General features: G+C 37.6%; 1 protein-coding gene across 1 annotated transcript; it reads right to left on the bottom strand.

Moving 5' to 3' along the window:
- Positions 1–1,277: 1,277 nt before the first annotated feature.
- LOC129620550 (olfactory receptor 4F3/4F16/4F29-like) lies at positions 1,278–2,405 on the bottom strand. The gene has a single exon (XM_055536365.1). It carries the CDS (start codon positions 2,229–2,231, stop codon positions 1,278–1,280), a length of 954 nt encoding a protein of 317 aa, XP_055392340.1. The 5' UTR covers positions 2,232–2,405.
- Positions 2,406–23,756: the final 21,351 nt, after the last annotated feature.

Here is a 23,756-nt window from a genome sequence, read left to right as displayed (position 1 = left end):
TGACATAACACATTGATCTTGGTATATTTATTCTGCTTTTAACTAGAACCAGTGAATGTAACACTCTACTTCTGTTTAATTTTCTTAGTAATCAGAAATTCTGTAAACAACTCACAAAAAGTGTGTTTTAAACAATTCTTAGTAGGAAGAAAATGAAAGGAAAGCAAAATTTCATAAATATAAATATTGCTACGTTAAACCTTAGTTCAGTCCTTTGTGGAGATGGGGTATTGTATGTATTACAATGTATACTATATTTCTTATGATTCACTGTCAAAAAGTATGGAAGCCACTTCTATAAGGGACCCTCCCCTTGCCACTTATTTTCCCTTCAATCACACTCAACAGCTGAACTCCTGAAGGATAATAAATCCTTTAGACATGAAATGTGTTGAGTTGGTGACTTATACTAACTACAATAGAGCAATTAAAAAGGGGAGTCAGTAAGGGAAGTTAGAAGTGGACAGAGCAGCAAATGCAGGGCATGGGGAAACAGGGAGGAATAACAGGATGGGAAGAAAGAGAAGGAAGAAAGGCCTGGGAAAGGAGAGGGAAAGGGGGAAAAGTTTTCCTAGCCCAGAGCCCATAAGTGGCTGAAGAAAAATGAAGAGGAAGATACAGGAAGAAAAAAGGAAGGAAATGTAATGGGTTCAAGTAGCATAATGCTAATCACAGAGGAAAAAACCTGGTGTTTCCCAGATCTTTTAATTCCAAGAACAACTTCTGTGGCTTCTACCCAGAGTTGTGTGACCACTGGGTTCCTACATGTATGTTCTCAGACTGTGTGTTTGCTCTCGAAGAGTCTGCCCTCTTTTGCACAGCCCTGGCAGAGACCCAAGGAAGGGTAGAATGTGGGAAAGTCGCAGCATTTAGTATGAAGACTCATTTCAGTCCTCATCTAGCAAGTCTCCCGCTAGGTGCTGATAGGAATTCCTGTCTCTGAGAAGGGCCCTGTTAAAAGGAGAGAGACATGTTCTCCCTGTTCTCAAGGCCATAAAGAAGTTTATCTGTTTTGTATTTCTAATAGTTACTTCATATGAATATTATTCCTTAGGAACTGAGGCTCAAGATTACTATAATCTTTGATTATAAATACTTAATATGTAACACCTCTCTTCAGAAGTGAATGTCACTCCCTCCTAAATGAAAGACAAAATAGACTTGATATCAGTGTGCATAATTAAATTAAGGTAGAACAATCAAAACTTCTGTCTGAGTTTGATCATCAGTAATGACCGTCAATAATCAACAAGGGATCTTTACAATACAGCCATCACTTAAGAAATCTTTCTATAACTCACTAACTGTCTGCATACCCTCCTCATTGCAACCTTCATTTCTTGATTTCTGAGTGTGTAAATGACTGGATTCAGGAAAGGAGTGAGAACTGCATCAAAGATGGCCAGAAATTTGTCCAGGTGTATAGAGGGAGATGGCCATGTATAGACAAATATCAAAGGACCAAAGAACAAGACTACTACAGTGATGTGAGCTGAAAGTGTGGACAGAGCCTTGGATGAACCTGTTGAAGAGTGTTTCTGAACAGTGAGAATGATGACGATATAGGAGATGATCAGAATGAAGAAGGAGCCAATAGAGATGAATCCACTGTTGGCTGTGACCATGGACTCTAGTTGGTTTATGTCTATGCACGCAAGTTTGATCAACCGAGGAAGATCACAGTAAAAGCTGTCCAACATATTAGGTCCACAGAAGGGTAAGTTTACCACAAAAACCAGTTGAACTGTGGAGTGGATGAGGCCGACCATCCAGGCAGCCACTAAAAAGGAGATGCATAGTCGTGGGCTCATGATGGTCAGATAATGGAGAGGCTTACATATTGCAACGTATCTGTCAAAGGCCATGGCAATGAGCAGCACCACCTCCACACCACCAATGACATGGATGAAAAAGATCTGAGTGATGCAGCCACTAAAGGAGATGACTTTACGTTTCCTGAAAAGATCATAAATCATTTTGGGAGAAGTGACAGAAGAAACACCCATGTCAATGAAGGAGAGGTTGGCCAACAGAAAGTACATGGGAGAGTGTAAGTGAGGGTCACAAGTCACAGTGAGAATAATAAGGGAGTTTCCCATCATGCTTGCCATGAAAAATGTGGAGGAGAACACAAAGAGGAGAAGTTGTATTTCCCAGGAGTTGGTGAGTCCCAGAAACAGAAACTCTGATACCACAGACTGATTTGCTCCATCCATGGACTTTGTTAGCATTGTTATCTGAAGGAGGACAGTAGGCAAAAATGCAAATTATGACAATTGTGTTGATGAATCTGAAGAAGAAAGGTCAAAGTTATGAAACCCAATTTATATATTAGCATGAAAACTGATCTAAAATGCTCATGACCTCTAAACCGTGTTTACACAGTAAAACTGATGGCTGTTACATGGAGCTGTTCTTACCACCAACTTATCTCTGCATTTAATACCCTTTTCTTCCTCCATGGGTTGATACACTGTATTACTCATAAGACACAAGAAAATAAACATGAGTAATATGCATTCCGGAGAAGGCAATGGCATCCCACTCCTGTACTCTTGCCTGGAAAATCCCATGGACCCAGGAGCTTGGTGGGCTGCAGTCCATGGGGTCGCTAAGAGTCGGACATGACTGAGCGACTTCACTTTCACTTTTCACTTTCATGCATTGGAGAAGGAAATGGCAACCCATTCCAGTGTTCTTGCCTGGAGAATCCCAGGGACGCAGGAGCCTGGTGGGCTGCCGTCTATGGGGTCGCACAGAGTTGGACACGACTGAAGCGACTTAGCAGCAGCAGCAGCAATATGCATTCAACCCCAAATCTTTTCGATTTGGGGTTCAAAACTATTATGATCTGCCCAGTCATATAGCACTAATCACTATTGCAATCTCTTTGAAGTCTTATAAACCTTCATCCAGTAGAAAGACCTATCTCCTCCTTCCTTGTCCCTACCTCTGGGAACACATTCATCTTCAATATTACTTAAATATTGATTGCATCTATGAAGTTTTACTTTATTATTACTAGAATTATATTACTAGCTGAAGTCTTACTTTATTGTTACTAGAATTTAAATTACTAGCATAACTACCAAATTTTCTCTGTATTTAATACCACTCTGCTTCCTTCTAGGGTAGATGCTATGATGTTATTTATGACATACAAGATCGGTCAACATGGGTAATAGGAATTCAACCTGAAATTCTTGACTTTTGATTCAAAACTAATATAGGTTAGCTCCAATCACACATACTCTTCATCACTTCTCAATTCTTCCATCAACTTTTAAGAATACAAGCCTTATTCTCATAGACAGAGCCTTCCTTTTGACTCCCCATCTCTGGAAGATATTTGTCTTCAAGTTCTATTAAATTTTAACCATATTTGTGAGGTCTTGTTTTATACTACAAGCATTTATTTGACTATTTCTTGTATTTTAGTAGACTGAGTACCTGTCTAACTCACCTCATAGGCTGTAAGCTTCTGGGAGGCAGGGGTTATGATTTATTCATATTTAGATTCCCTGAAGCAATGAAAAATGATCCACACAGAGGTGCAGGTTCACAAACTGTTACAAGTCTGCGTCATGTTAGGTGCGGAAATCGAGTGTTTAGAAAATTCTTTAGAAATGTCACAGGATAGCAAAGCAGTATAAAATTTTGCATTTGTTAAAACATCAGTCCATGAAGGACTGAAGAAGAATACCTGATTCTTCACCAAAGATACTTTGAGAAGTACTGCCCTAAAGTACTTAGCACATAGTCTGTGAAGCTTAAAACTGTGAAGGGGATCATGCAAGACCAAAAAGTATCTTGTTCAAACCTCTATGTAAGAATTTATCACAATATCTTGTAATTTTAGTTTTAGTTACAGGAGCAACAGAGCACAGCGGAAGGAATATGTCCTTTGGATTCTGTAAGTCAAGATTTAAACTGTACTTCAGTTACTGACAAGGCAATTTTGGGCAAGTTATTGAACCTTCATTTATCCATGGCATTACAATTAATAATACTAACTCCTCAGAGCAATTTGGGGTATAAAATCATTGGAATAATGATTAAATAATTAAAGTTTTGCAATAGTGCATTCTATGTATACCTACTATAGGTAAATATTCAGTAAATGTTATTTTTTCTTTTTTCACACATCTATAATAGTGCACAATATAAAACACAATTTAATAATAAGAAAATAAAATGGTATTGACCAGGAGATAATATCAAATTTCCATATCTAAAAGATATTTTATTACATTATAATTATCTCCTTCTATATAATAATTGGAGAATATAATATTCATATTGTTAGGGGCTTCCCTTGTGGTCAGATGGTAATCTGCATGCAATGCAAGAGACCCGGCTTTGATCTCTGGGTTGGGAAGATCCCCTGGAGAAGGGAGTGGCTACCCACTCCAGTATTTTAGCCTGGAGAATTCCATGGACAGAAAAGCCTGGCAGATTACAGCTAAAGAGTTGGACACACTTATTTACACTCATTCTTTTAGAAAACAAACTAAAAACCATCTTGTGCAGATTAAATATATTTGCTTTCTAAGAAGCACTGCATTTTTTTAATAGTACTATAAATGTAGTTCACTGATTTTTTTTTTTTTGTTGTTCTCATTTCCAGTTAGATTGTGACTCCCAGAAAGTTAAGGACTACACCTGTGCAGTTATCCATGTATCCCCAACTTAGAATGACACTGGTACATAAAAGAGCTATGTAAATATATCAGGAATTAAATATTTTTTGAAAGATCAAAGAGGATGTATTTAGGTAACTAAAATTATATGAATATAATTCAGTTCAGTTCAGTTGCTCAGTCGTGTCCGACTTCTTGAGACCCCATGAATTGCAGCACGCCAGGCCTCCCTGTCCATCACCAACTCCCGGAGTTGACTCAAACTCATGTCCATTGAGTCGGTGATGCCATCCAGCCATCTCATCCTCTGTTGTCCCCTTTTCCTCCTGCCCCCAATCCCTCACAGCATCAAGGTCTTTTCCAATGAGTCAACTCTTCGCATGAGGTGGTCAAAATATTGGAGTTTCAGCTTCAGCATCAGTCCTTCCAATGAACACCCAGGACTGATCTCCTTTAGTATGGACTGCTTGGACCTCCTTGCAGTCCAAGGGACTCTCAAGAGTCTTCTCCAACACCACAGTTCAAAAGCATCAATTCTTTGGTGCTCAGCTTTTTTCACAGTCCAACTCTCACATCCATACATGACCACTGGAAAAATCATAGCCTTGACTAGATGGACCTTTGTTGGCAAAGTAATGTCTCTGCTTTTGAATATGCTATCTAGGTTGGTCATAACTTTCCTTCCAAGGAGTAAGTGTCTTTTAATTTCATGGCTGCAATCACCACCTGCAGTGATTTTGGAGCCCTCCAAATAAAGTCTGACACTGTTTCCCCATCTATTTTCCATGAAGTGATGGGACTGGATGCCATGATCTTCATTTTCTGAATGTTGAGCTTTAAGCCAACTTTTTCACTCTCCTCTTTCACTTTCTTTAAGAGGCTTTTTAGTTCCTCTTCACTTTCTGCCATAAGGGTGGTGTCATCTGCATATCTGAGGTTATTGAGATTTCTCCTAACTTGTGCTTCTTCCAGCCCAGCGTTTCTCATGATGTACTCTGCATATAAGTTAAATAAGCAGGGTGACAATATACAGCCTGGATGTACTCCTTTTCCTATTTGGAACCAGTCTGTTGTTCCATGTCCAGTTTTAACTGTTGCTTCCTGACCTGCATATAGGTTTCTCAAGAGGCAGGTCAAGGTACATATAATTATATAATTAAGAAAGATGGATAAGGAACCTGTGCATAGCTCCTAAGCAACCAAGAATAATAGAAAATAAGGAACTGTAAAAGTAAAGAAGACTTAGGGAAAAAGAAGAAATAAAAGGAAAATCTAATAAGGGTGAAAAAATTAAGAAAGTATGTATATAATGAATTCCTGGTAGCTCAGAGGGTAAAGACTCTGCTGGTAATGTGGGAGACCTCAGTTCGATCCCTGGGTCAGGAAGATCCCCTGGAGAAGAAACTGGCAACCCATTCCAGAGTTCTTGCCTGGAAAATCCCATGGACAGAGGACCCTGGCGGGCTACAGTATTCTTGCCTGGAAAAATCCCATGGACAGAGGAGGAGCCTGGCAGGCTACAGTCCATAGGGTCACAAAGAGTCGGACACGATTGAGTAACTTCACTTTCACTTTTCATGTGTATAATGACAAAGAAAAGAAGGGTAATTCTTACTTTAAATTAAGTGAAAGGTAGTTTATGAGATTTAATTTGCAGTACTTTTTCAACCCACTCTTCAGAAATTCTGTAATTATAGGTGTCTTTTAGTACTAAGGCTCTGGGGAGAATTTCTTTTGTTTTTAACTTTAAACTTTGCATTTTGTATTGGGGTATTAGCTGATTAACAATGTGGTACTCTCAGGTGAACAGCAAAGGGACTCAGCCTGGCAGATGGTGAGAATTTCTTAATAAGCTTTCATCAGCTATGTGCATACAGCTGTGAATTTATTTGCCTTTTGACTCTGCAATCCCTATCAACTAGTCAAGAACGAAGAATTTTAGGAAAGGTGATTTAAAGCAGCTTCTGCTGCTGCTAAGTCACTTTAGTTGTGTCTGACTCTGTGTGACCCCATGGACGGCAGCCTACCAGGCTCCCCAGTCCCTGGAATTCTCCAGGCAAGAACACTGGAGTGGGTTGTCATTTCCTTCTCCAAAGCATGAAAGTGAAAGATCAAAGTGAAGTCGCTCAGTCGTGTCTGACTCCTAGCGACCCCATGGACTGCAGCCTACCAGGCTCCTCCATCCATGGGATTTGCCAGGCAAGAGTACTGGAGTGGGGTGCCATTGCCTCCTCCGTTTAAAGCAGAATGAGATATAAATATGGAACTTAGGTGTATCCATCCAAATGTAAAGGAATGTAAAAATTTGAAAAGTTTAGGTCATCACAGTTTTTAAGTCACTTGAGACAAAGTCAGGATCCCAATCTCAGTCCAGAGCAAGAGTATAGAGATGATTCTAGATGGAGACTTTATTCACCTAAAAGTCTTCAAATACAGGGGAAAACTGAATGAAGGTGTTCTAAAATCTTTTGCCTATTGGCTATGCTTTGAAATAATTTTTCTTAAACAAATTAGCTATGCCCACGTTTTAAAATTCATTGAACTGAAGTCGCTGGGTTGTGTCTGACTCTTTGCGATCCCATGGACTGTAGTCTACCAGGCTCCTCAGTCCATGGAATTTTCCAGGCAAGAGTACTGGAGTGGGTTGCCATTTCCTTCTCCAGGGGATTTTCCCAACCCAGGGATCGAACCCGGTCTCCTGCTCTGCAGGCAGATGCTTTACCCTCTGAGCCACCAGGGAACCCTGGTTAAACTCATTAGATACCTGTAATTCGAAAACCAAGGCATAATGCCTTGCCTTCTGTTGTGATTAGTCCTTTTTTTGTTCCATGGAGAATTGATTAATCCTTCAAACAGATTACCAGACATTTAATCCTTTACAGATGAAGGAAATACTGGTAACTGAAGTTTCAAATAGTCACCAAATTGAAAGGGATCTATGTACAGCTGTTTGATTTAAGCAAAATATTAACCTAAATCATAATTTATATGTTTCTCCCTCAATTTAAAAATATTGTGAGCTTAACAATCTCCTCGGCTCAACCTTCTTTGCAACCAAGTAAAACACTGCCTCCTCTAATTTAAGACCATCTCTACTTTTACTTTCTATAACTATGGTAAATATAGATAATTCTGTGTCCTTTTCAAATAACCTTTATGTACATAAATGCAACAAATTAAGTCATCCCTTAGCTTTCTGTTTTCAAGATTCAGCAAACTCATTACCTTTTAAAATTTCCTCCTAGGACTTCTTTTTCACTTTCCCTGTTTTACCTACATCCCACAAATTTCATTTTTTAACTTTCTCTAAACTTTCTTCATTCTCCTTAAGCTTACAAAATAATCTATTTATAACCAAGAGACTAGGAAAACAAATTCAAGCTCTTGGTAGTTTTAAGTGTTTAAAATTTTTTTCCACATCGTATTTTAAAGTGTCATTACACTGGAAATTATTTATTCAGCTTTGTATCTTTTGGTCTCAATACCTTTTATTTCTATTGAGATATTTCTGTAATCCTTTCCCACCTTATAAATTTGAGTTCATAATAAATTCCTTCCCTTTTTCACAGAAGATGATCAGTTTATACACATTTCTTTTGTAAAGCTAATGGAGAGAAAAACACAATTACCTTTTTAAAAAATACTTTCAGGTGTCATTAATTTTTACTGCTTGTTTATTATGTGGCAGATGGTGAGAAGCATTTTTAATCAGCATCAATGAACTGATTGCCATTGACTATAAATGTGATTGATTGCAACATATGCTGAATCCAAAGTATTACAAAACCATTTGACTTTTTTTAATATCTTTCACATTACCCTAAGAACAATGTGATACTAACTAAAAGTCACGGTCAGTTAGCCTTTTCCAGTGTGTCAATAAACTTTTGTACAATTATTCTTTGCATTATTCAATTCCTTATCCTGCATGCTATTTACTTTGCTTTTAGGATAACACTCATAAACTTGAGGATATCACTATTATTTATAGCACTTATGACAACAAAAATTATGCCTGAAATTAAGGCACTCTTTGCATTGTCAAATTTATTTCCAAACTTCCATTTTACCTGTATAAAGAGAAGAGTCTGAGATTTTCCTATGTTCCACAAAACAAAATGCCATATAAAATTCTTCCATAAGAAGAATTACATTAGAAGGAAGCAATTTACAGCTTGAGAGAAAGAGTGACCAAATGATAATGCAAAAACAGTTTAGAAGGAGCTCATGGATCATGGGACTTTGCCCCTAGAGAGCTAATTGGTTTGACCAGAGCAACCAAAGGACCAAAAACTATAATAAGTCACTGGAGAGAAAGAGGGAAACAAAAGTGGAATATTTTGTATATAATAGCACAAAATATTTCTGTGTTATTTTGTTTAAAATTTTGTAAATATTGGTAACCACCCATTAGAAATAAACTCTGAAAATAGATAAATATTAACTCAAAATTTAACTCTAATCATATTAATTTTTCTGTTATAGTTTAGATAGCAGAAGAACATATGTGACTTAATTTTTATTCAATCTGATATTGACTAACTATGGATGTATATGGGCTTCCCTGGTGGTACAGACAGTAAAGGATCCTCCTGCAATGCAGGAGACCTGGGTTTGATCCCTGAGTAGGGAAGATCCCCTGGAGGAGGGATGGCAACCCACTCCAATATTCTTGCCTGGAGAGCCCCCATGGACAGAGGAGCTTGGTGGGCTACAGTTCTTGAGGTTGCAAAGAGTCAGACATGCCTGAGCGACTAAGCACATGGATGTGTATAAAGATTTAGCAACATAGAAGTTCAGTGAATAAAGCTTAAAAGTTAATGAAACAGATACCAACTGATGATAAATTTAAAAAATTATGATGCATCCATACAGTTAAATCCTCTGAAGTCACTAAAAACAAGTTTCAATTCTATACAGTTAAGGACACCATACACACTATTGAATGGAACTGTGGATAGTAAAATAGCACACGTAGTATGATGCTGTGCAATAATTATCTCTATGTCTATCTCTATTTACATCTGTACCTATATGTATGTATCTGAAAATACCGGCAACAAACTTTTTGACAAGTACTCAGGACTATGTGATTGTTAGGTAATAAGACAAAAATTTCAGTATTTAATTTTGTATCCTGCCAGGGCAAAAAATAGTACTCTCAAGTTACAACTAACACAGCAGAAATACAATCATAAGAGACTACTGCAAACAACTTTATGCCAACAAAATGGACAACCTAGAAGAAATGGACAAATTCTTAGAAAGTTGCTATCTCCCAAGGCTGAACCAGAAAAAAGTAGAAAATATGAACAGATCAATTATCAGTACAGAAATTAAATCAGTATTTTAAAAACTCCCAACAAACAAAAGTCTAGGACCAGATGGCTTCACAAGTAAATTCTATCAAACATTTAGAGAAGAGTTAACACCTATCATTCAGAAACTATTTAAAAAATAGAGAAAAGAATGCTACTAAACTCATTCTATAAGGCTAGCATTACCCTGATACCAAAACCAAACAATGATAGCAAAAAAGAAAATCTACTGAACATGGATGAACATAGATGCAAAGATCTTCAACAAAATACTAGCTAAGTGAATCCAACAATATATTAAACAGATCATATGTTATGATCAAGTGGGATATATCTCAGGGATGCAAGAATTTTTAATCCACAAATAAATCAATGTGATAATCAAATTAACAAATAGAAGAAAAAAAATCATATGATCATCTTAATAGATGCAGAAAAAAGCTTCAATGTTTAAAATCCATTTAAGATAAAAAAAACTCTCCAGAAAGTGGGTATAGAGGAAACATATCTTAACACAATAAAGGCCATATATGACAAACCCAGAGCTAATATCATACTCAATGCTGAAAAACAAAGTATTCTCCCTAAGATTAGGAAGAAGACAAGGAAGCCTACTTTTCTTTACCATAGCTTTGGAAGTTTTAGCCACAGCAATCAGAGAAGAAAAGAAAAGAAATCCATTTGGGAAAAGAAGTAAAATTGTCACTGTCTTCAGATGACATGATACTATACACAGAAAAATCCTAAAAGCACCACTAAAAAATTACTAGAGTTCATCAATGAAGTTGGTAAAGCTGAAGGATACACAATACACAGAAATATGTTGCTTTTCCCTACATGAACAACAAAATATCAGAAAGAGAAGTTAAGCAAACAATCCCATTTACATCTCATCAAAAAGAATAAAATATCTAGGAATAAACCTACCTAACTAGGCAAAAACCTTGTACTCTGAAAAGTATAATACTCTGATGAAAGAAATTGAATATTACAAAAATAGATGCAAAGATATATTGGGTTGGAAGGATCAGCATTATTAAACTGACCATACTACCCAAGGCAATATAGATTCAATGCTATCTTTATTAAATTATCAATGGCATTTTCCACAGAATTGAAATAAAAAGTTTTAAAATTTGTAGGGAGACACAAATGATTTTGAAAAGCCAAAACAACCTTGAGAAAGAATAGAGCTGGAGGGATCATGCTCCCTGACTTCAGACTACACTGCAAAGAAGTATGGTCCTGGTACAAAAGCAGACACTTAGACCAACGGAACAGGATAGACAGTCCAGAAATAAATCCATGTACTTATGGTAAATTAATCTATAACAAAGGAGGTAAAAATATACAATGGAACAAAGACATGTCACTTCAATAAATGGTGCTGGGAAAACTGGGCCGGTACATGGAAAAGAATGAAATTAGAACATTCTCTAATACTGATTATGAAAATAAACTCAAAATGTATTAAAGGCCTAAACATAAGACTGGACACTATGAAAATTCTAGAGGAAAACATAGGCAGGACACTCTTTGACAAAAATCATAACAATATAATTTTGGACCCATCTCCAAGATGGAAAGCAAAACAAAAATAAACAAATGGAACCTAATCAAACTTATAAACTTTTGCACAGCCAAGGAAAACAAACAAACAAAAAAATGAAAAGAAAACCTATGGAATGGAAGAAAATGCTTGCAAATGATGATACTGAAAAAAGATTAAGTTCCAAAATTAACAAACAACTCATTCAGCTCAATATAAAGAAAATCAACCCAATGAAAAAATGAGCAGAAGACCTGAATAGATATTTCTCCAAAGATTCATACAGATAGCCAATAGGCACATGAAAAGATGCTCAATATTGCTAATTATTAGTAAAAGCAAGTCAAAACCTCACACTTTTCAGAATGGCCATTATCAAAAAGTCTATAAAGAATGAATGTTAGAGAGGGTGTAGAGAAAAGGGAACCCTCATATACTGTTGGTGGGGATGTGAGTTGGTGTAGCCACTATGGAGAACAGTATGAAGCTGACTTAGAAAATGAAATGTAGAGTTATCATAGGAAATAGCAATCCCATTCCTGGGCAAGTATCTGTAGAAAACTCTAATTCAAAAAGATACATGCACCCCAATGTTCAAAGCAGCACTATTTACAATAGTCAATCATGGAATCAACCTAAATGTCCATCAACAAATGAATGAATAAAGAAGATATGGTGTGTGTGTATACATAAACACATATTGTGTATATACATGTATATATATACACAGACTAATACATATATATATGATGGAATATTACTCAGCTTTAAAAAATGAAACAATGCCATTTCACAACATGGATGGATCTAGAGATTATGATACTAAGTGAAGTAAGTCAGAGAAAGACAAATAGTAGAGCATATAACTTATATGTGGAATTAAAAAAATGATACAAATGAATTATTTACAAAACAGAAATAGACTCATAGAAAACAAACTTATGGTTACCAAAGGGGAAAGGGAAGGAGGGGTAAATTTGGAATTTGGGGTTAACAGATACACACTGCTGCTGCTGATGCTAAGTCGCTTCAGTCGTGTCCGACTCTGTGTGATCCCAGAGACGGCAGCCCACCAGGCTCCCCCGTCCCTGGGATTCTCCAGGCAAGAACACTGGAGTGGGTTGCCATTTCCTTCTCCAATAACAGATACACACTACTATATATAAAGCAGACAAATAAAAGGACCTACTATACAGCACAAAGAACTATATACCTTATAATGAAAAGAGTCCAAAAAAGAATTTATATATATGTATAACTGAATCACCTTGCTGCATACCTGAAATATTTTAAATCAACTATATTTTTATTGAAAAAATAAAAAATAAACAGCAAGGACCTATTGTATAGCACAGGGAACTATATTCAATATCTTGCAATAACCTATAATGAAAAGGATTGAAGTATATATATATATTCTAAAGAATATATACATATAAAACCAAACTTTGCAGTACATCTGAAATATAAATCAACTATATTTCAATAAAAATAAATTTAAAAAATCTCCACTTGCATGGCTGATTATGAAGCTTATTCTGATAAAACAATATTCCTCATTTCTTCTTATCTCCATCAGGAACTCAGCTGAACAGCACATTCTATGTAGTGGGATAAACTAAACTTCACTTCTATAGGTTATCAGTCTTGAGATGATCCTTTGTTTAATGTGATGTCACTATTTTGCATTGATGAGAATTACTGTGCAAAGAGGCACTAATAAGCCTCCAACAAACCCCCTGAGTTCTGTACTTAATATCCCTAGTTCCTGTTGTGGAATCAAAACCAAATTTCCTCCTGGTAATTGAGATCTGTCAACCTGACATGCAGTACTGTCCTTAGACCCAAATGATAGAATCCTGTGCCCTGGCCCCTATTCTTAGAAGACCTTAAATTGGTCATTGGTCCCTTCTCAGTCATGGCCTTTTATCATGGTGTGACAATTCCAAGGAACCAAAGAGTACATCCACCTAGAGCCTAGGTGCATCCTACCAGATCATGTTCTGGTCTCCAAAACCCAGGGATTTCTTTTCAAACTTCCCTAAGTCTATTAGCCTAACTTTACAAGATTTGCTCTAGATATGCATAACAGTTATCATATATATATTTCTTGATACCAAAAGATAGAATTTATATACTCAAGATTCCATTACACTGAAGGATAAAATTTTATATACTCAGGATTCCATTACCTTGATTCTATTAACTTTAAAATATTTCAACATATAGTTCATGGATTTCCATTTTTACTCTTGCCTCAGTCACCACAAATATCAGCTGTAGATCCTTTTCAGTCTGTAGGTTCAGTGATTTTAGCCCAAAGGGGTTAAAGACTGGTCTCAGCAGAATTGCCTTTGGAAATACTCTTCCCTGGGACACTCGGGTCTCTGAACCTACTAAACCAAAGTTCAAAAGAACAGGAAGCATAAATTTCCCCAGTAAATTATTTGGACTTATTGTTAGAGTAACTTTTTCTACTTTGGTCATACATTCCAGCCTTAAATAGATAGCAAAGTATATATTAGTCACTGGTTTAAGAGTTGTACTGCATCAAATAACACCCTAAACTTGCAAGGTTTTCATTTCCCAGTTGGTACAAAAGCTGAGCATTTTCTAGGCCATTACACTAATATTTCAAGCCAGTTGTTTCTGGGTGTGGGAGCGTAAGTCCAGTGAATGCTATGATCACACTTCCCTTCCTATAAAAATAAGTCCAGATGCAATATTGTATGTGACATTATAGCAACAGGTAAGGCACTAAAGGTATTCTATGAACCAAACGGTACTACTGCAGCAGCCCTGTGGAAGGGAAAGACAAATAATTTATACTACATTAGTATAGTATGCTGTGTTGTGCTTAGTCATTCAGTCGTGTCTGACTCTTAGCGACCCCATGGACTGTAGCCTGCCAGACTCCTCTGACCATGGAGATTCTCCAGGCAAGAATACTGGAGTGGGTTTCCACTCCAGAGGATCTTCCCAACTCAGGGATTGAACTTAGGTCTCCTGCATTGCAGGTGGATTCTTTACCCTCTGAGCCACCAGGGAAGCCTATGAATACTGGAGTGAGTAGCCTATCCCTTCTCCAGGGGATCTTCCTGACCCAGAAATCAAACAGGGGTTGCCTACTTTGGAGGTGGATTCTTTACCAACTGAGCTACCAGGGAAGCCCCCCAATATAGTATGCATTATGACATATATTTGTTGCCGTTGTTCAGTCACTAAGTTGTGTCTGACTCTTTGCGACCCCATGGTCTGCAGTACACCAGGTTTATGTTTATATATAATTATATATATATATATATAATTTATATATTATATATTTATAATGAATAATTTATAGGTATTATAGTAAATAATATGTATAATACTTTATATTAAATGCATATCTATTAGATCTGTATATACAAGATGCATAAATATGTAAATAATATTTCTTCCTATGAAGTGAGATTAGAGATAGAGAGATAAAGAAAGAGATTTATATCCCTGTAGAGATAAGCATCTCCCCCTTCCATAAAAGAAGGATTTTGAGCTTTTCAACCTGCCATAAGGCAGATGGCCCTCTAATAGTCAAGTGAGATATCACACTATACAAGATGCTGACCACTTACTTTTGTTTTGCAGCTTGGGCAAGTGGTAGTTAGTTATGGTAGACAGACCAGCCCAATGAGGGGAAATGCATGTTGCTGATTTTATGTAGAGATATCAACTAGCTGCTATAACCACTTCTAGTGCCAATTATACAGTTCTAGAATAGTTGAGGAAAGAGGTTTAATAGATATCCACAGGGGCAGGTCATCTTATTCCTGTTTAGTGAATAACCTCTAAACAGCTCTTACATGAGACTGAACGTTGTCATTCTCTGTGCTTTTCTGAGAAATCTGGCTACACACCTCTTCTACATAGAACTCTATGCCAATAATTTTATAGCTTTTCTTTCTTAGAACCTGAATAAATAAGCAAACCATTAGGCCTGCCCACAATTAGTAATATATGTACCATGAGCTACATTTCCTTCCAAGAGACGTGTGCAACTAAAGGTATTTCCTGAGTTTCTTTCCATTAGAAAGTTTTCCCTTCACCACTCTCCTTCAAGGCAATCATTAAGGAGAATTTAATGCAATGGCCATTTACTTACAGTTGATGCCATTATGACATGCATAACTATTCATAAGTAGGCTGTGTTTTCCCCATTGCTAGTTGGTTATAGAGAGCTTCCAATGTTCAAAGATAGAGATGTAGAAAAAAATTAAAATAAATAAATAGAAAAATTTTCTCCACTTTGGAGAGGATATCCTTTTGGTGGGAAAAAGGAAAAAAAAAATTATCATGTTTTGCACCTTCTATCATTCCTACATTGGCTTAAACTCAACATTCAGAAAACTAAGATCATGGCATCCGGTCCCATCACTTAATGGCAGTAGATGGGGAAACAGTGGCTGACTTTATTTTTGGGGGCTCCAAAATCACTGCAGATGGTGACTGCAGCCATGAAATTAAAAGACGCTTACTCCTTGGAAGGAAAGTTATGACCAACCTAGACAGCATATTCAAAAGCAGAGACATTACTTTGCCAACAAAGGTCTGTCTAGTCAAGGATATGGTTTTTCCAGTAGTCATGTATGGATGTGAGAGTTGGACTATAAAGAAAGCGGAGCACCAAAGAATTGATGCTTTTGAACTGTGGTGTTGGAGAAGACTCTTGAGAGTCCCTTGGACAGCAAGGAGATCCAACCAGTCCATGCTAAAGGAAATCAGTCCTGAATATTCATTGGAAGGACTGATGCTGAAGCTGAAGCTCCAATCCTTTGGCCACCTTATGCAAAGAACTGACTCAATGGAAAAAGACTCTGATTCTGGGAAAGATTGAGGACAGAAGGAGAAGGGGACGAGAGAGGATGAGATGATTGGGTAGCATCACCGACTCAATGGGCATGAGTTTGGGTAAACTCTGGGAGTTGGTAATGGACAGGGAGGCCTGGCGTGCTGCAGTTCATGGGGTCTCAAAGAGTTGGACACGACTGAGTGACTGAACTGATCACCACTAAAGACACACAGTGCCTGGTATATTACTCCTGTTTCTGGAGGAAACATTCTATATCATGAATATCACTCTAATGTACTGGAATATCACTCCATGTACTGGAAGATATGAAAGGCTGTCAGCTTTGAGAAGTGTACAGATCTTGAAAAGTTTATAATTTTTTAATTGAAGTATAGTTGATTTACAATGTTATATTAGTTTCTAGTGTGCAGCAAAGTGATTTTATTAAATGTGCACAAGTTGATCACATATCCTGCGACCCTTGCACCTTCCTTTTAAATATGCTTTGCTGAAACCCTTCAGGAAGCTTGAGGCTTTTCAGAATGTGAGACAGCTCATGTCTTTGTATAGCCTTTCAATAAAACTTTCTCTGCTTGAAAAAGGAGGTTGTCTTGACATTCTACAGACCACTGAACTCCTAAAATTTTTTTTCAACTTGAAGGAATAATTGACAAATATAATTGCATGTATTTAAAGAGTACAGTGGGGTTCAATACATACAATTATATTTTCCAGAAAGACAGAGAAATAAGAAATCAAATTGCCAACATTTGCTGGATCATAGAGAAAGGAAAGGAATTACAGAAAAATATCTACTTCTGCTTCATTGACTATGCTAAAGCATTTGACTGTGCTCAGTTCAGGTCAGTCACTCAGTCGTATGTGACTCTTTGTGACCCCATGGACTGCAGCACACCAGGCTTCCCTGTCCATCCCCAACTCTTGGAGCTTACCCAAACTCATGTCCATTGAGTGGGTGATGCCATCCAGCCATCTCATCCTCTATTTTCCCCTTCTCCTCCTGCCTTCAACCTTCCTCAGCATCAGGGTCTATTCCAATGAGTCAGGTTTTTGCATCAAGTGGCTAAAGTATTAGAACTTCAGCTTCAGCATCAGTCCTTCCAATGAATATTCAGGACTGGTTTCCTTTAGGATAGACTGGTTGGATCTCCTTGCAGTCCATGGGACTCTCAAGAGTCTTCTCCAACACCTCAGTTCAAAAGCATAAATTCTTCAGCACTCAGCTTTCTTCATAGTCCAACTCTCACATCCATACATGACTACTGGAAAAACCATAGCTTTGACTGTATGGACCTTTGTCAGCAAAGTGATGTCTCTGGTTTTTAATATGGTGTCTAGGTTGTTCATAGCTTTTTTTCCAGGGAGCAAGTGTCTTTTAATTTCATGGCTGCAGTCACCATCTGCAGTTATTTTGGAGCCCAAGAAAATAAAGTCTCTCACTGTTTCCATTTTTTCCGCATCTATTTGCCATGAAGTGATGGGACCGGATGCCATGATCTTCATTTTTTGAATGTTGGATTTTAAGCCAGCTTTTTCACTCTCCTCTTTCATTTTCATCAAGTGGCTCTTTAGTTCCTCTCCACTTCCTGCCATAAGGGTGGTGTCATCTGTGTATGTGAGTCATTGATATTTCTCCCGGCAATCTTGATTCCAGCTTGTGCTTCATCCAGTTCAGTGTTTCGCATTTTGACTTGTGTATCACAACAAACTGGAAGATTGTTAAACAGATGAGAATACCAGACAACCTTACCTGCCTCCTGAGTAAATTGTATGCAAGTTTAAGAAGGAACAGTTAGAATCGGACATGGAAAAACGGTTACTTCCAAATTAGGAAAGGAGTTCATCAAGGCTGTATATTGTCACCCTGCTTATTTAACTTATATGCAGAGAACATCATGTGAAATGTTGACCTGGATGAACCACAAGCTGAAGCACGACTGCTGGGAGAAGTATAAAGAATCTCGGATATGTAGATGATACCACTTTAACGGCAGAATGTGAAGAGGAACTAAAATGCCTCTGGATGAGGGTGATAGAAGATAGTGAAAAAACTGGCTTAAAACTCAACATTAAAAAAACTAAAATCATGGCATCTGGGGTCCCATGATTTCATGGCAAATAGAAGGGGGAAAAGTAGAAGTATGGACAGACTTTATTTTTAAGGCTCCAAAATCACTGCAGATGGTGAATGTAGCCATGAAATGAAAAGATTCTTGCTCCTTGGAAGAAAAGCTATGTCAAACCTAGACAATGTGTTAAAAAGCAGACATATCACTTTGCCAACAAAGATCTGTATAGTTAAAGCTATGGATTCATTTTGATATTTGGCAAATCTAATACAGTTATGTAAAGTTTAAAAATAAAATAAAATTAAAAAAAAAAAAAAAGCTATGGTTTATCCAGTAGTCATGTACGGATATGAGAGCTGGATCATAAAGAAGGCTGAGTGCTGAAGAATTGATGCTTTTGAATTGTGGTGCTGGAGAAGACTGTTGATAGTCTCTTGGATTGCACGAGATCAAATCAGTCAATAATAAAGGAAATCAGCCCTAAATATCCATTGGAAGGACTGATGCTGAAGCTGAATACTTTAGCCACTTGATGTGAAGAGCCAACTCATTGGAGAAGACCCTGATGCTAGGAAAGATTGAAGGCAAAAAGAGAAGGGGGTGAAACAGGATGAAATAGTTAGATGGCATCACTGAGTCAATAGGTATGAATCTGAGCAAACTCTGGTAGATGGCGAAGGACAGGAGAGCCTGTTGTGCTGCAGTCCATGGGGTCTCAAAGAGTTGGATACAACTTAGCAGCTGAACAACAACAACAAAATTATACCATGTAATGATTTAATATACATATATAATATGGGATGGTGACAAAAATCAAGAACACTAACACAACCACAGACTCACATAGTTAACTTGTGTGTGTGTGTGTTTGTGTGTAGGTGTGTGGTGAGAATACTTTAAGGCTTTTTTTCAACAACTTTCAAGTACATGATACCATAATATTAACCATAGTCACCACCCTGTACATTAGAGCCTCTAAACTTGTTCTTATAACTGAAAGCTTTACTCTTTGACCTGTATCTTCCCATTTTTCTCTCTTTCCAGCCCATGAAACATTCAATTCTGTTTCTATCAAATCAGCTCATTTTTTAAATTTCATGTGTAAGTGATACAATGCAGTATTTGTCTTTCTCTGTCTCGTTTATTTCACTTAACATAATACACTCCAGACTCATTCTTGTTATCACAAATGAAACAATTTCCTTTTTCATGGCTGAACAATACTCCACTGTGTATATGTGCCACATTTTATTTATCCATTCATCCATTTGAGGATATTTTTATTGTTTCCATATGTTTGTTACTTGAATAATTCTTCAGTGAAGATGGATGTGTAGATATTCAAGATGCTGATTTTTTTCCCTTTCACTGTATAGCCAAAAAGTAGAATTGCTGCATTTTATAGATCCCTGGGTTGGGAATATCCTCTAGAGGAGGAAATGGCAACCTACTACAGTATTCTTGAATGGAAAATCCCAAGGCCAGAGAACCACAGAAAAGTTATGGGGTTGCAAAGAGTCAGATGCTATTGAGGACACACGCATGCACACACACACATACACACACACAGTAGTTCTATGTTTAATTTGGGGGGAAACTTCATACTGTTCTCTAAACTTTCATGCTGTTTACAGTAACTTAGAGGCTGCACCAACTTTTTCTTTTTGGCCATATTGCTTGACTTGTAGGATCTGTTTCCCAACCAGAGATTAAAATTGGGCCACGGCTGTGAAAGCCTGGAACTCTAACAATTAGGTCACCCCACGGAAATTCCTCTCTGTTTTTTTGATGATAGAGGCCTGCATTGTGACGTGATTCCAACATGTGTGAGGTGATATCTCATAGTGGTTTTGGTTTATATTTCCCCAATGATTAGTAATGTTGAGCACCTTTTTATATAGTGATTGGCAGTTTGCATGTCTTTTTTGGAAAAATGTCTATTCAACTCCTTTGCCCATTTTAATTAGATTAAATGCTTTTTGGTATTGAGTTGGGTGAGTTTTTATATATTTGGGATATTATTCCCTTATCAGATATATCCTTGCAAATATTTTCTCCCATTCTGTAAGTTCCCTTTTTAATATATGGATTGTTTCCCTTGCTGTGTTCAGTTGAGTTGAGTTCAGTTCAGTTGCTCAGTCGTGTCTGACTCTTTGCCACCCCATGAATCACAGCACGCTAGGCCTCCTTGTCCATCACCAACTCCCGGAGTTCACTCAAACTCATGTCCGAGTCGGTGATGCCATCCAGCCATCTCACCCTCTGTCATCCCCTTCTCCTCCTGCCCCCAATCCCTCCCAGCATCAGAGTCTTTTCCAATGAGTCAACTCTTCGCATGAGATGGCCAAGTGTTGGAGTTTCAGCTTTAAAATCAGTCCTTCCAAAGAACACCCAGGACTGATCTCCTTTAGAATGGACTGGTTGGATCTCCTTGCAGTCCAAGGGACTCTCAAGAGTCTTCTCCAACACCACAGTTCAAAAGCATCAATTCTTCTGTGCTCAGCTTTCTTCACAGTCAAACTCTCACATTCATACATGACCACAGGAAAAACCATAGCCTTGACTAAATGGACCTTTGTTGGCAAAGTAATATCTCTGTTTTTTAATATGTTATCTAGGTTGGTCATAACTTTCCTTCCAAGGAGTAAACGTCTTTTAATTTCATGGCTGCAATCACCATCTGCAGTGATTTTGGAGCCCCCAAAGATAAAGTCTGACACTGTTTCCACTGTTTCCCCATCTATTTCCCATGAAGTGATGGGACCAGATGCCATGATCTTAGTTTTCTGAATGCTGAGCTTTAAGTCAACTTTTTCACTCTCCTCTTTCACTTTCATCAAGAGGCTTTTTAGTTCCTCTTCACTTTCTACCAAAAGGGTGGTGTCATCTGCATATCTGAGGTTATTGATATTTCTCCTGGAAATCTTGATTCCAGCTTGTGCTTCTTCCAGCCCTGCGTTTCTCATGATGTACTCTGCATAGAAATTAAATAAGCAGGGTGACAATATACAGCCTTGATGTACTCCTTTTCCTATTTGGAACCAGTCTGTTGTTCCATGTGCAGTTCTAACTGTTGCTTCCTGACCTGCATATAGGTTTCTTAAGAGGCAGGTCAGGTGGTCTGGTATTCCCATCTCTTTTTTAAACTTGATATGGTCTTACTTATTTATTTTACCTTTTGTTGTCTATGCATTTGGTGTCTTATCCAAGAAATTGTTGCCAAGACCAATTTCAAAGTGTTTTTTTTAATTAATTAATTTTTCATTCTCTATTTCAGATCATCTCAAACCCTACTCGTTCTTTATTTCTAATTGGAGGATAATTTCCTTACAATGTTGGGTTGGTTTTTTCTGTACAACAATGTGAAATAGCCATAAGTATACATACATCCCTTCCCTCTTGAGCCTCCCTTCTATCTCCCTCCCTCTAACCCCTTTCAGATTAGATCAGTCACTCAGTACTGTCCGACTCTTTGCGACCCCATGAATTGCAGCATGCCAGGCCTCCCTGTCCAACACCAACTCCCGGAGTTCACTGAGACTACGTCCATCGAGTCAGTGATGCCATCCAGCCATCTCATCCTCTGTCATCCCCTTCTCCTCCTGCCCCCAATCCCTCCCAGCATCAGAGTCTTTTCCAATGAGTCAACTCTTCGCATGAGGTGGCCAAAGTACTGGAGTTTCAGCTTTAGCATCGTTCCCTCCAAAGAAATCCAAGGGCTGATCTCCTTCAGAATGGACTGGTTGGATCTCCTTGCAGTCCAAGGGACGCTCAAGAATCTACTCCAACACCTCAGTTCAAAAGCATCAATTCTTCGGTGCTTAGCCTTCTTCACAGTCCAACTCTCACATCCATACATGACCACAGGAAAAACCATAGCCTTGACTAGACGAACCCCTTTAGGTCACCACAAAGCACTAGGCTGAGCTTGTCAGAGAATTTTTGCTTTATGTTTTCTTCTAGGAATTTTGTAGTTCTAAGTCTTACATTTAAATCCTCAATCCATTTTGTGAATTCCTAAAATTTTAATGCTGTAGCAATTCCCTCATTATTTATAAATTTATTCCCTCCTTTGAAAACACATGTACATTACCAAAGCACTTAATGTACTTGGAATTCATTTTTAAATGGTTTGATAGCATGATATCATTAATATGATAGACAATTATAATGGTCCATAAAATGTTCAAATAGCTCATATCTCTTCAGATTATATATAACAAAGGGTAAAACTGTAAATATGTGTTGTTGTTTATTCCATGTGAATGTTAACTACTTCTCCTTTCTAAAAGAGATGGAAAGTTATTTATTTATTTATTTTTTGCCAGATCAATGGCCACATATTATATACCCAAGGCTATGTTAATCTGCTCTAGCAAAGATATCAGCTTTGGTACAGTGGCTACAATAAAGACTACTACTGGGTTGAGTTTACAATAGTCCACTATCTTTCTTCAAGGTCTGTATGGTTTTGTAGGGGCCACAGTTGTGAATTAAATGGAAATAGGATGCGCATCACCATTTCTATATATTTTGGATATCTTTTTATCATCTTTATCCTTAAAGAAAATAATATAATTTTTAAAATATTATTTAGGCCTGTGGATGGGACAGTTCAGTATCTTCCCCTCTACTATAGCTGTGACCCACAGGGCAAGGAAACAGTGTAGGAGTTGTACCAACTACCAAGTATATCCATTCAGATGATCCATTCAGGAAATGGTGCAATGATCATTATGGGTTGTCATTTGGTGGACCCACTATGCACCAGATCTAGACCAGGACTCTGTGTGTACCTAATTCCCACATGCCTCCACTTATACAAAAGAGCTACAATAACCCATCAGAAATTCAGGTACAAATGTCAAAAACTGTGTACGACAGTCCCCACAATGTTATGCTATTACTTTTTCCCCTGGTGTGTGACTAAGTAAATTATCCTTGGTACCTTTGAGAAAAGTACTGGGAGAATCATTGCAATGTACACTTTCTGAGAAGTTGTATAGTCCTTCCTCCTGTAATTTTTATTAAAGCTGACCTGATAATGCCATGTCCCTCAGCTCCTACCAGAAGGATAGGGTAAGGGATATTTTAGTATATTAAACACAATAGATCCATTCAAATATCTTCTTGAGCCTTTAGACAGACTCCTTCCTCTACAGTATTTCAGGAACAATTTGATATTTCAACTTTGATAGAAGTAAGTACCTAGAAAAGATACCTGACTGGCTTTACATACACAATAAATAATTTGAAATTTAATAGTCTCACAAATATACAGGGTTTTGAAGGTGATGGAATAGCTAGAGGAAGACCTACAAAAAGGCATTA

Source organism: Bubalus kerabau, chromosome 10, assembly GCF_029407905.1.
Source record: "Bubalus kerabau isolate K-KA32 ecotype Philippines breed swamp buffalo chromosome 10, PCC_UOA_SB_1v2, whole genome shotgun sequence".
NCBI lineage: Eukaryota > Metazoa > Chordata > Mammalia > Artiodactyla > Bovidae > Bubalus > Bubalus kerabau.
The sequence above is the reverse complement of the archived record's forward strand: the minus strand, read 5'-3'. Positions and strand labels throughout refer to the sequence as shown.

Coding starts and splice junctions, on each gene's coding strand:
- LOC129620550 (XM_055536365.1), bottom strand. CDS start 2,231: ATGCTAACAAAGTCCATGGATGGAGCAAATCAGTCTGTGGTATCAGAG.